The sequence below is a fragment of the Thamnophis elegans genome, chromosome 1 (genome assembly GCF_009769535.1).
Source record: "Thamnophis elegans isolate rThaEle1 chromosome 1, rThaEle1.pri, whole genome shotgun sequence".
NCBI lineage: Eukaryota > Metazoa > Chordata > Lepidosauria > Squamata > Colubridae > Thamnophis > Thamnophis elegans.
The window spans coordinates 96,147,133-96,160,015 of record NC_045541.1 but is presented as its reverse complement, the minus strand read 5'-3'; the positions used below and the strand labels follow the sequence as shown (position 1 = coordinate 96,160,015).

The following is a 12,883-nucleotide window of genomic DNA, read 5'->3' as shown; positions in this document are numbered from 1 at the left end:
ATATTTGTTAAATAAGTCTTATATTTCAGAGTTGGAATTTACTTCTAGCAGGAGAATAATAAAAATGGAGATTTTAGTTATGTGTAAGTGTTTGTAAATGTATTAGGTAACAAGTAACTGTAAATATTTCTCCCATTTTCTTCAGTAAAAATTTAATCTAAACTTTGAGATTGCCATTATTTTAAAGCCATAATAGCTATGTCTTTTTTCATTTTTTATGCTAAAGTAACATAGTTCAAATGAACACCTGACTGTGGATAAGAAGAGACATTTTAATCTTTTGCCTTCTTTTCTGTTAAATTGCATAGATTTTTATTTTATTTTTTTGGTAGCAGATACTGCCTGCAATTGGACTTAAATATATATCAACATGTCAGCTCTAGGGAAAGACTCAGGAAATGGGTATCACTGTGTAGTACAAAGATACTTTAGTGCTTCTGCCTTTTACAATTAACCATCAACAGTAAAGGAGTGAACAGTCAAGAAAAATGCCATTGACTAGTACTTGGTAAAACAATCATGAAAGCTCTGGAAAAGAAATTCAGATGCTCTGATATCATCTATACTGACAAAAAGCACAGTGCAAGCCATGGTAGTTCCTCTGACACCCTATGGAAGTGAAAATTGAAGAAGCAGAATAGGAAAAGTATTGACCAGAGGTGAAATTCAGCAGATTCTAACAGGTTCCAGCAGTGGTGGGTTTCAAAAATTGTTCGAACCTACTCTGTTGGTGTGGCCTCCTTTGTGGGAGTGGCTTGCTGCCCATGTGACAGGATGGGAGTGGCTTGCCGCCCATGTGACCGGATATGAAGATGCCGATGACACTTGTCAGAACCACCTTAAATTGCCTCACACACAGCACTGGCATGCATAAGAATATGATGTAAACTTGTTTTTTAAAAGGCATCTTTGGTTTGCGTTAAAACAACGTCAACACACGCAATGTTCTGATTGCACCACAAATGCAGTAGTCATCCTTAACTTTCACAGAGGCACTGAGTTTTATAAATATGAGCATGATAGTGTAGAATAATCATATCCAAGGACCAGTGGTGGGTTTCAAAAAATTTTGGAACCTCTTCTGTAGGTGTGGCCTGCTTCCGGGTCCACTGGTGGAACTTCTTCTAACCAGTTCGGTAGATTTGATGAACCGGTTCTACCGAATAGGTGCAAACTGGTAGGAACCCACCTCTGGGTTCCAGAGAACTGGTAGTGGAAATTTTGAGTAGTTTGGAGAAACGGCAAATGCCACCTCTGGCTGGCCCCAGAGCGGGGTGGGAATGGATATTTTCCAATATCCTTCCCCCAGGAGTGGGGAGGGAATGGGGATTTTGCAGTATCCTTTCCCCTGCCACGCCCACCAAGTTATGCCCACAGAACCGGTAGTAAAAAAAATTGAATTTCACCACTGGTAACAATATTTTTAAACTTTGGTGCTAGAGAAGATTCTTGAGAATGCTGTGGACAGCCACAAAGCAAATCAAAGGATCAATGAATAAGTTGACTCGAATTCTCACGATGCATAAACGATCAAGTTCAAATTATCCTACTTCAAACACATTATGTGAATATCTAGCTTTCTGGAGAATGTTCTAGGTGAAAGGAAAGAGAAGAGGATGACCCGCAGCAAGGTGGATGGACTCATTTATATGAAGGTGGTACAGCGTTGAAAGACATTGAAGATCAGGCTAGGAACAAATCATCATGCAGAAAATCTGTGTGCTTGCTAAGAATTGACACTGATTCGATGGTACCTAATCAATTTAAAACAAAAAGGGTAAATGCTTTGTTATCCAGAAAAGCTTAGTTTCCACATCTAGTCCACCTTTACTCCTGATAAGCTTCCATGATTCTGATAAGCAGAAAGCCAAAAACTGAATGGGAGTTAGTAGGAAAATGGGGATACTTGGCTCTTATATCCTTTTCCATCCCAGCTGCTTCACCTGACATGATTGCCATTGAATATTAATCTGTTGCTTCTATGGAACATCTCAGGGAGAGTGATCCTCCCAATATGTTTATATGGACTGCAATCCATATACAAGTCCATGTGGGCCTGAGCACTATGATGTGGAATGCAAATAAAATATCAAAATCTAGTTTTGAGTCAAATGGCCTAAACAGAGTTAATACATGGCTTGAGACTTTATAGCAAAATCCTCACTGCTCCCAAAGTGATTTCATTACTTGAAATAATTTTCTTTACTGGAATCGTACATCAGATACAGTTAGTTTTCCAGTAATTACAGTTAAATGTAACTCAGTCAATTCTGTGTTGCTTGTGTGTGCTCCCTTCCCCATGACTGTTTTGTAATATTGCCAAGAATTTGTATAAGGCTGTTTGTTTGGGTTTTTTCCCCTACATGCAATTATGTCTGGACTCAAAGCTGGAAGGTTTTGCAGACATCATTTGTACTTCCCAGGACTTGGCTTAAAAACAATCTTGAATTTAATATCCAGCTCCAGAACAGAAGCAGATACTCCATAAATCATTTTAATAGAGAAACAGAATATTATAACCCATTTATTTTTAGCCCAACTTTCTCACAGATGAGAAAATTTTGAATGTGCGCGTATTATTGTTGCATCTGGATATGAACATATGTACCTTGTCACAAACAAATTCATTTAATCTTGGTGTCCCACATAAATATGGACATTTTTCTATTTGTAGAAACGTTCCTAAGAATGTTCATTTGTGTCCATGAGGGATTAAGAGGGAGCAACTGCTGAAATGTACATCACAATAACATGAGGCAAAGCTATTTTTTTTTTGCATAATAATGTCAGACAAAAGTTCATCATGGATTAAGCTTGCATGGTCACAATGCATGTATTAGTCATTTTGATAAATTCTTGACTTGATTGCTTATTCTCTATATCCTTTAAATCTCCAGCCTTGTATGAGTAGTTGTTCTGTGATTTATAGGGAATGTACTGATTTTTTATTTTTGAAGACTTGATTTGTTTCTGCATAGAAGATTAGGCATATTGTTTTGGACCCATATGTTCATGTTATACTTAGTATGCATGTCTAATATTAACAAACCTAGGTAACAACTATAAGACTGCACAACCTGAACCAGGAGATGTTATGTTGTTGCTGAAATCTTTTCAGTATAATCTTAACATTCCAGTAGAATCTAAAACAAATAAGAATGATTTAAAAAAATATGGCACCTCAGTCATGATTTCTTTTCACAAAGAACATAAGTCATATCAGTTGCCATGACTTATTTGGTGCCATGACATACATATCTTCATTGTTCTCATTGTTTCTCTGCAGACATTTATGCCTGAGTTTCTCCAATTTTTGCCATTGTTCAGGTGATAGAAGTAGAGAATTATGGAGAATAATTAATTCACTTTCATTATTAAATTAAATTTATTCCAGTCATCTCCAGCTTTTTCTCTTGAACATGCATAATTGTGTGACCAATGACTCAGGCATCCTTCTCAAAGCCTAAGCATACCTCAGTGGAAGGAAATATAGTTGAAAACATTTTTGAATTTTAAAAAGTGTGCATAGGATTATATGGGTTATGGGCATTTTTTGTCAAAAAAGAATTTTGGACTTAAAGAATAACAAATTAATTATGTTATAATAATAGTCACTTAATTTTCCAGTGAATGGTTGTTTAAAAAAGAGAGCTGTGTTATGGGTTCCAGAAAAAGGAAAATAGTTTTAATTGATATAATCCAGAAAGAAAGCAAGAAGATAAGGGGCACTCTGCAAGATTGTTGTGGTATTGAGGTAAACCAGATAGAAGACCAAAATCCAAATATGGTACAAGAGGCCTGTGCAGAACAATTAAGATTTGCTTCATCAAAGATATTTGTACCACAGTGGCAAAGTAGTTTTCTTCACTGAAAAAAAGTACAATGCTCTGATGAAGCACTTAATGTTGACCAGAAATTTCTTGAGTACTGCCTCCAAAGCCAGGAGAAGAGGCTGCACATAAACGAGTAGTGAAATTCAATTTTTTTACTACCATTTCTGTGGGAGTGGTTTGGTGGGCATGGCAGGGAAAGGATACTGCAAAATCTCCATTCCCACCCCACTTTGGGGCCAGCCAGGGGTACATTTGCTGTTCTCCGAACTACTCAAAATTTCTGCTACTGGTTCTCCAGAACCTGTCAGAACCTGCTGGATTTCACCGCTGACATAAACTATACTTGGTTAAAAACCTTCTCAAGCTTTTTCCAGCATGAAGAACATGCTGGAAAAAGTAAAGTAATGCCTTTACTTAAGATGGCTCACCAAAGCTTGGACGAGATATATTGGAAAAAGAGAGTGCTGTATTCTCTGAAGCATATGTCAAAAGTTTATTTGTCAAAGCATAGCTAATCAAAATGACATGGTCATTTTGTTTTCAAGGGAAGGGAGGCGACTTCAAGGAACAGCTTCAATGAAGTGATTTGTTTGAATACTCAAAGAAGCAAAGCTTTCAAAATATGCACTGCTCTATGATGCAACATTTATTGTTACAGGGGAAGCCATGTACAGAAAGAGAGGAAGGGAGAAATATAAAGCATGAATTCATGCATGACTGACACTTATCAATTATTGTAATGCCTGCATCAATCATTGTATTTCCTGCATCCCCTACTTGGTGGGTTGCAAAAAAAAAACATTTAGGTAGCCTTTACATCACAATAAAATGGTGCAAAATATCATCTTTTGTTCATATCAGTAGTTTTCAGTATGGGCCATATGTTCCCTGCAGCCTGTCATATTTTTAGAAGTCACAAAAGTAAATAAGGCTTAGAAGATGACTAGGAGGGAAAATATGATTTAGAATCTCTGATGTAGATGACCCAAAGGGTGGGTAAGATGGCAGAGAAGAGGAGTCAATGCATAAATTGTCCCATGGTTGCAAAAAGAGTCATCTTCTCTTTTGGCTTGGATTGTTGGCCCAACCATTGAAAGATGTTGAAAATTTTCCTCACAGAATTCTAAGATAGTTTCTGGTTTACACGGCCTTGTCTACTCTTGTTAAATTTTTCAGTGACAAGCTTCTTCTATGTCTATGCTGATCATCAGATATCTGATTGCTTATCTCTGTTGTGTAAAAGTTAGATGTCTACAAATTAGTTGTTTATAAGTTTCTAGAAAGCTAGAATTTGTCTTGCTGAGCTTTAATGTTCCAGACTGTTACTATCTCCATACCTACATTCTGATCTTGTGTTCTATTTGATTTAAAACTTTTGCCTTCTTTGTATACTTTCAGCCTTTCTGTAGCCTTGTTCTATATTGCTTCAAACTATTTCAGTCTTTTCATAGAGTTGTAAAATATGATTAGGCTATCAAGTTCTTGGATCATTTTCATGGACTAAACTAGCTGTCCACAGGTTGTGCCTTTGTATGAGTCGCCATTGTATACAAAGATGGGCCATCATTCATAACGATCTTTCTCTTTGTGTTACAGAAAATGCCAGTGAGAAAAATTCCCTGCAAAGCCAATGCTCCATCTGGGTCTTTTTTTGCACGGGACAATACAGCAAATTTCCTATCTTGGTGCAGAGATGTGGGAGTGGATGATACTTGTCTCTTTGAATCGGAAGGGTTGGGTATGTATCAGCCAGTAACATGAGGCACCTTTTAGTATATTGCACTGTATACCACATATGTTTTTAATGATTTTCCTGGGATATAATCAATCTATCATGAGGTCATGTTCTATTTCAAAGAGTAATTATATCAATGATGTCATTATTTCTCCTCCATACTTTTTGCAGAACTCAAGAATTTATAGTTTCTTTAATTTTGGAATAATGTGCATTATTTTAAAGGTATAATAATAATTCAGAGTTTCAAAGAAAATAGAGGCATTTCAATAATGTAAAAAAAAACTTGATTAAACTCTGATGTGTTTTAGATTGTAATCAGAATAAGTCTTCCACACAATTTTGATGCCCATAGCTTCACAATGGATATTTTTAATTTCTTGACACGTATACTTGTTCTATATGTTAGTACTCTCTGCAACTGGCTACTTGGAAATTACAGCAAATTAAAATGCTGCTGTAAACTCTGTTATTGTCCCTCAGATATTCTAGATGGAGCAGCTATGAGGAGCTAAATGGGTCTAGGTAGAACTTCTTTCTCTTGGAGAATTTCACCTTAAGGAAACCTAGTTTTCTATGGAACAGCATAGAATCAACTGTGAAACAGCATTCAGAACTCAACCTTCCCATTTTGCTAAGACTTCTAAAATCCTTAAGACATTGTGAGGACTTGAGGTGCAGCTATTGTAGAAGGATCTTTACTTCGATGCCAATTTGATACAAATTCATTTGAGAGGTTAATACATTGATTACCTTGATTACATTATATGCTTTCTATGCATGCCAGAAAAACTGAATGATGTAGTTGTTGTATCACTTCAAAACATAAGAAATAATTGCATTACTGAATTTTTCTGTAATTCTTTTGTTTTTTGAAGAAAGGGTAGTTTTCTCTTTACCTGTTGTCTGCATGTAGTAGGTTTAAAACAAAATCTGGGGAAACATTTAGGTAAGCAACCATTTAAATATATTTTAATAGTAGTAGAATTCTGGAGATTTTTATCATATTTTCCCCCTAAATGTTTTGGCCCTAGATCATTTCTCAGTGAAAATTATTCAGGAAAGTGAGCAAAAATTCAGACTATACAATTCATTATGCTCAGGATTTTTTTATTATAAATTATTATTTCTCTAATCACAACTAGCATTATCTTACTGATCTAGTCACTCATTTAGATCTTAATAACTAAAGCAGACCCACAGTTTGATGCTTCAACTGTGTGCTTTTGGCTTACTAGCCAAAAATGTTCTGCAAATCCTCAATAACATTTGTAAAATAATGACAAATCAGAACAAGATCTTAAATATAATAACTGATAATCATTTGCTTCCTGAAATGAATAATATCAATGTATATAATACCAACTTTAATATCAAGATCTTTCAGTTACTAATTTCCTATGCCAATTATATAAATTTTGATTTTCATATTTACATCACGAATGATCAAATATTAACAAAGATGAAATTAGCACCACTGGATAATACTTGCTAGTGCTGTAAAGAGTATTTGTACAGCTTTGGGAACATACTAAATAGCTTTAAAGAATTGCAGATAATTGCTAATGTCATGATTCCAGATACTTTAAAATCAGATTTAATATGCCAATACCATGTTGCTCTGCTTTTCAAATCAAGTTACTATTAATCTACATGAAAACAGAAAGCCAAAGTTGGCTAATATTGAAAAGTTAAGCAGTGTTGGACCTGGGTAGTTATTGGAGAGCAGACCACAAGGATATTCCAAGACCTTGTGTTAATCTGGGAAAGTTTTTTTTAAATAAAAATATTCTGGAAGAAAATGATAAATCACAGCTATAATTTTGCTAAAAAATATAGATCCTCAGGGCTTGAGGACATTTCCTTTTGTAAAGTCACAGCAGATGTAAAACTGGCTTGTTGATTTGTATACATAAATCTTTAAATCACTATAATAGTGTAGAATGTTTGGTTCAAGTCATCTGTTCGTTGGTTAAAAAATAACTTGCAGAAATCCAATTCTTTTACATCTCCAGGAGATAGAAATGGATGTTGCTTGTGTCCTTAAATTTGTAACTAGAATTCAACTGAATGTGTGATTTTAAAAATAGCGTATAATCATTTTTAAAATAACAGGATGGAATTACTTTTGCCTTATATTGATGTACTGCTAGCCATTTCATTCAGAAAAAAGGAAGAATCAAATGGCAATATCTTGTGCCTTAACTTATATCAGATTTGTACCACAAAGGCACTAGTTCAGGTGAAATCCTCATCTTTGCAGTGTTTTGTGCTCATTTCAGTTCTTACAACAGATCTCTTTTGATACAAAATGTAGGACAACTATTTTGATTCAGGATTGCATTTCAGCAGAAGATGAAAAGAACCAATTGTTTGTTTGGCAATGAAATTCAGCTGTTGTAATGGAAGATGAGCCTAATGAATCAACTGGGCTATCATCAAGGGGCTTCTGTTTTTCCACCACTCAAAAGGTTTTTGAATATGTGTAACTCATATCTGAGTTGCAAATAAACTGTTTGTCTTCTGTACTGTACTTCCTTTTGTTACATTTTTGTATGTGAGAATATTGTGTTCGCATTCTGTTCTTCGCTGTCATCATTACTTATGTTGATTACATAATATATATCTATTGACAGCTGTAGTTCTGCTAAATTGTTTTTAAACACACTGATATGCTAATAAAATTGCAAATTTTGCCCTATTTGCCCTACAAAGCCAGATACATATCTGAGGTTCCCAGAAATCTTCATTAGCAAGATGAAGAATTCAATAGAGTTGTTTTCACTACTTTCATTTAAGGTTTCAAATATCTCTTCAAGCGGTTGTTCATTTAGTTTTAATTGATTGTATCCACTTAAGTTTAGTTTTAAAAACCTGTAAGAAGAATATACTTGGATCACATGAAAAAAACCTTATCTCGTCTACTATCTTGTTTCCCATAGTAGCCAATTAATTGCTTTTTCTGACAGTTCTAAATACTGAATTTTATTAGTTTTGATTGCAAATAGTTGCCATGATTAGTAGCTATGTAACTAGATAATCCACTATTTAAAATATTCAGAAGATTAATGGACATGATTTTTGAAATATGTGCCCTCTCCTGTTATTGAAGTTACTTTCTTAAAAGTAGTCTTAATTTCACTTCTGCTAATGACTGGTTTTCTACTCTACTGCAACTATCTAGAAGTGGGAAAGCTATGAATAATTACACAAATAAATAAATAAATATCTAAGTAGATTCTCAGTCATCATGGTTGTCCCAAAGATGCTTTTTCAAGAGGCAACTGGACTTTGTTTTTTTTTTCCCTTTGAAGATGTTTCACTTCTCATCCAAGAAGCTTCTTCAACCCTAACTCTTGAAAAAGCATTTTTTGGAAAATAAATATATTTACTAGACCAAGATAATGTTGAATAAACATTTTAATGACTTTATAGAAGTCATTGTTTGTTTTAGCGTACTATCTTCCAATATGACTTTAAAGAAGCACCCACAGGCTATGCATTATAATACTCCAAAGTAATTTATTGCTAGCTTTCCATCAGTTTATGGGATTACAGTACAAGCAAAACTAAGCCTACACATTACTCAGTGACTATACAATAAGCAAACCTTATTGTAGAACCATTCCAAGAGAACTATTTCTCCTGATTGTTTGGAGAAAAGAAGCTGTTTTGGAGTGAACATCTGTTCTTTCAGTTATATATCAGTTCAGTCAGGATAATATTTAATTCCTTAGATATTTTCTAGGAAGACTTACAAAAAATTACATAAAATAGCCAATAGTGTTCAGAATATAATGTCAAAATGGAATTAAGTATGCACAGTATCCATTTCTCTTCCATGGGGATTTGGGAGAGATTGGATAAAGAAAACTATAAAACTGTTATTGAAACTAGTGATGGCTGAAATGAAGCACTTTTTTGCATACTAAATCAATACCTGAACACTTATTTTGTGTACTAAAAATGCAAAGTCAAAAGGCTCTTCATTTAAAAGTTAGAGATCTTAATGGCTGCTTTTCAGACAGCTGCTAGCAGATAACAGTGGATGTGGGGCTTAAAAAATCTTACATAAGCTCTTTTCAAGCAATCAGTTATATAAATCAAGCATATACATAGGTGGAAAAGGGAGATGTAAGTATATTTCTGCCCTTTATTCTTCCTGAATTCCATACCTTCAGATGAGTTTCTGAAAGGGGAAATGAGCTCACATCACTTTAAGTATGCATATATCTCTCCATAGAGTTCAGCTCCTTAATAAAACAGTACCACATTATCAGGAGAACATATGCATATTCAAGCAAATAAGAATTACTATGTCTTCTTTGAATGCCAGCTAAATCTGTGGAAGTCAGGGGAGAAAAGGTAGGGCCAAACTGCACATCTCATTCTATAGCCAAATTGAAATCCTCCGCATGCCTGAACAATTGTGATCAACTTCTGAAGTTCCTAAGATGGAACATCATCTGGATATGCAGAAGAAAACAGTCTTGCCCTTTTTATAATTTATTAGGAAAATGCAGGATGATGTCATCATAACTATAAAGATAATCCCATTTAAGATGACAGCCCATTTTTACCATCTTTCTTATTCAGTGGTGGGATTCAACTTGTGTAACAACCCGTTTGATGAGTGCATGTGCATGCAGTGCATTTGAAAACAGCTCTAAAACCTACCTTCTATTGCAGCCCCAGTGAGTAAAACAGCTGAGGCGTGGCAATCCGCTCTGCTGCGCCTATTAGCTGGGCTTCAGACAAAGGAAATATAGGACAAACTAGCGCAGGGCCAGGTGGGTGGGGCCAACTGATCACCGGAACTACTTGTTTGCATTAACCCATCCAAACTGGCTGAATCCCACTTCTGTTTTTATCCCACCTCACTTATTTCCTGCACATGGGGAATATTATAATATCACTCACGGTTGCTATAATTATGCATGGTTGCATAATTCTTATGATGCAGTGCTAGAACTTGTGAACTTAAAAAAAAAATCTTCTGTCATTTGAATCCCTTTGAAATATTTCCTTTTGTAGATCTGAAGCCACCTTTGTTAGAGAACTCCCCCCCGCCCGCCTCCACAAAGTAATTAATTTGGATTTTTCCCCTCACCTTTTCGGAAAAAGAAAGGTGTTTTGAAGAATTTGTTGATTACGGTGTCTCTCATAAAGTGTATTTGGTAGTTCCCAGACCAATGGGAGATAGGGTGCTTCTCCTGAAGTGCCCTGTCACACCTGCTTGTTGATGTTACTTCTCTTTCAGCATCAATCTTTTTTTAAAAAAAAAAAGCTCCTGGTCTTTTTTCATCAGATTACACTTTATTGGATGTTTATGCTATGTTTGGCTTTTAATAAACTATAATTATATTTTTACACATATATTTGGCTTTTCTCACATAAACTACAAAGAAAATAGGATTGAGGGAGGGATATAAGGAAACAAAATCAGCTGAGTTCCAATCAGCTATTTCATTACATGAAGTTTTTTTTTTCTCCAGCTATTTTTCTTCCTTCATTTTTTTCAGTACCCTTTCAGCAGAGGGCTAAATAAATCAATGGTAGCTTGATATCCTTTGACAGATTAAATTCTCCATCTGGAAATTATGTAACAGAAAGTCCCAGTTGTTTGAGGTTTTGTATAGTAATCCATCTTCAATCTATAATAGTAGAATGAAACCCAAAGTGAATCTTCCATAGTTGGGTTAGTTCTTTCAAAGAGCAAAACTAAAAAGGAAAAGATTTCAGTGTGTTATTTTACAAAACAATTTACTTGGCTATCATCTGAGTGATGGAAACCTGAGTAAAATCATTTCCTCAAATGTATTTAATTATCTGGCAACTGAACAATTTAATAAGATGTTTGCTTCTGTTTTACCTTGTTTTATGCTTAAAACATATATTAAAGGGATGACTTCATCACCTTCGGATGCTTATTTAAATGAAGGAATGGCTTAGTAGATATATTTCCCATTTACAGCACAAATACAAGCTGGAAGAATTTTTTTTAGAAAAAATGATGCTAGACAGTATTCGGTGATGCTGTGGTGTGACGTTACTGAAAATGTGTTGTTTGCAATGATTTATGAAAAACTTCATGACTTTATAGCTCTAGCACTCTGGCAGTTGCCAAGGCAACTTAGCCTTTTCATGAAGAGGTAAGAAACAAGTGTGTAGATAGGTAATGGCATAGAGCAGCGATGGCAAACCTGTTTTGGCTCGCATGCCATAAGTGGGGGGAGTGCAGGGGTGTTATGCGCGGGTGTGCCACACCCATAATGCAATGCGTGACTCCCCCAGTGCACATGCACACACTATAGGCGTGACACCCCATTTTTGCATGCTTTTTTCACCCTCTCCAGGCTCCAGAGGCTTTATAGGAGCCTGGGGAGGGCAAAAACAGCCTCCCCCACGTCCCCAGAAGCCCTCCGGCTTCATGAGGCTTCCCTGAAGCTTCCAAAGCAGTCAAAATGACCCTCCGAACAAACCGGAAGTGACTTCCGATTTGCTCGGAGGGTCGTTTTGAGCTCTTCAAAGGCTTCAGGGACATTCAGGAGGTTTTCCTGAAGCCTCCGGAGCAGTCAAAACGACCCTCCGAGCAAATGGGAAGTCCATTCCTGAACTTCTGGTTTGTCTGTAGGGTTGGTTATTTTGTGCTCCGGAGGTTTCAGGGAAGCTCATGAAGCCTCTGGAGCGCTTCTGGGGGGCGGGGGGGGGGCTCTTTTCGCACTCCCCAGGCTCCTATAAAGCCTCTGGAGCCTGGGGAGGGCAAAAAATGGCTTTAAAAAAGGGTGAACTCAGCTGGCCAGCGGGCGCATGTGCACTGGCCAGCTGAAAGGGCAGTGCCTCGCGTGCCCTGACAAATGGCTCCGCGTGACACCTATGGCAGGGGTGCCATAGATTCTCCATCACTGGCATAGAGAATGCTTGTTTTAATTCCTCTTTTAGTTCCTGTCTTATTTTCTGTGCTCATTTCCATCATTGTCTTGATTAATCTAATTCTTTTCAACAGCCTTGTCCCACGGTAACTAATGGGTGGAAGAAAGGGAGGGCTTAAGTGATAAATCTCTGAATGATTTTGCATAGATTTGTAAGAGGCTCTTGCTTTCAATAATTAAGCCATGGCATTAGGGCTGCCATTATAATGATCATTTATCTCATTGTGTCAATGTTTCCCACTTGCAAGATATGGGTGTTAATGGATTCAATGACTGCATATTTATGCAGGGAATTTGAAAGATTGGGCCTGGAATCTCTGCTGTTAGAGGCAGCTTTATGTTAGATCTGCAAACAAAACAGCCCAATATGTCATATAATATAA

The 12,883-nt window shown here is 36.2% G+C and overlaps 1 protein-coding gene across 1 annotated transcript in view; it reads left to right on the top strand.

Annotated features, from left to right (window-relative positions):
* GAS2 (growth arrest specific 2) overlaps nucleotides 1-12,883 on the top strand; it is a 119,465-nt gene that overhangs the window by 43,623 nt on the left and 62,959 nt on the right. Inside the window, exon 3 of the mRNA XM_032228454.1 lies at nucleotides 5,430-5,571. Within this exon, the coding sequence (XP_032084345.1) occupies nucleotides 5,430-5,571 (142 nt within the window). The remainder of the gene's footprint in view (nucleotides 1-5,429; nucleotides 5,572-12,883) is intronic.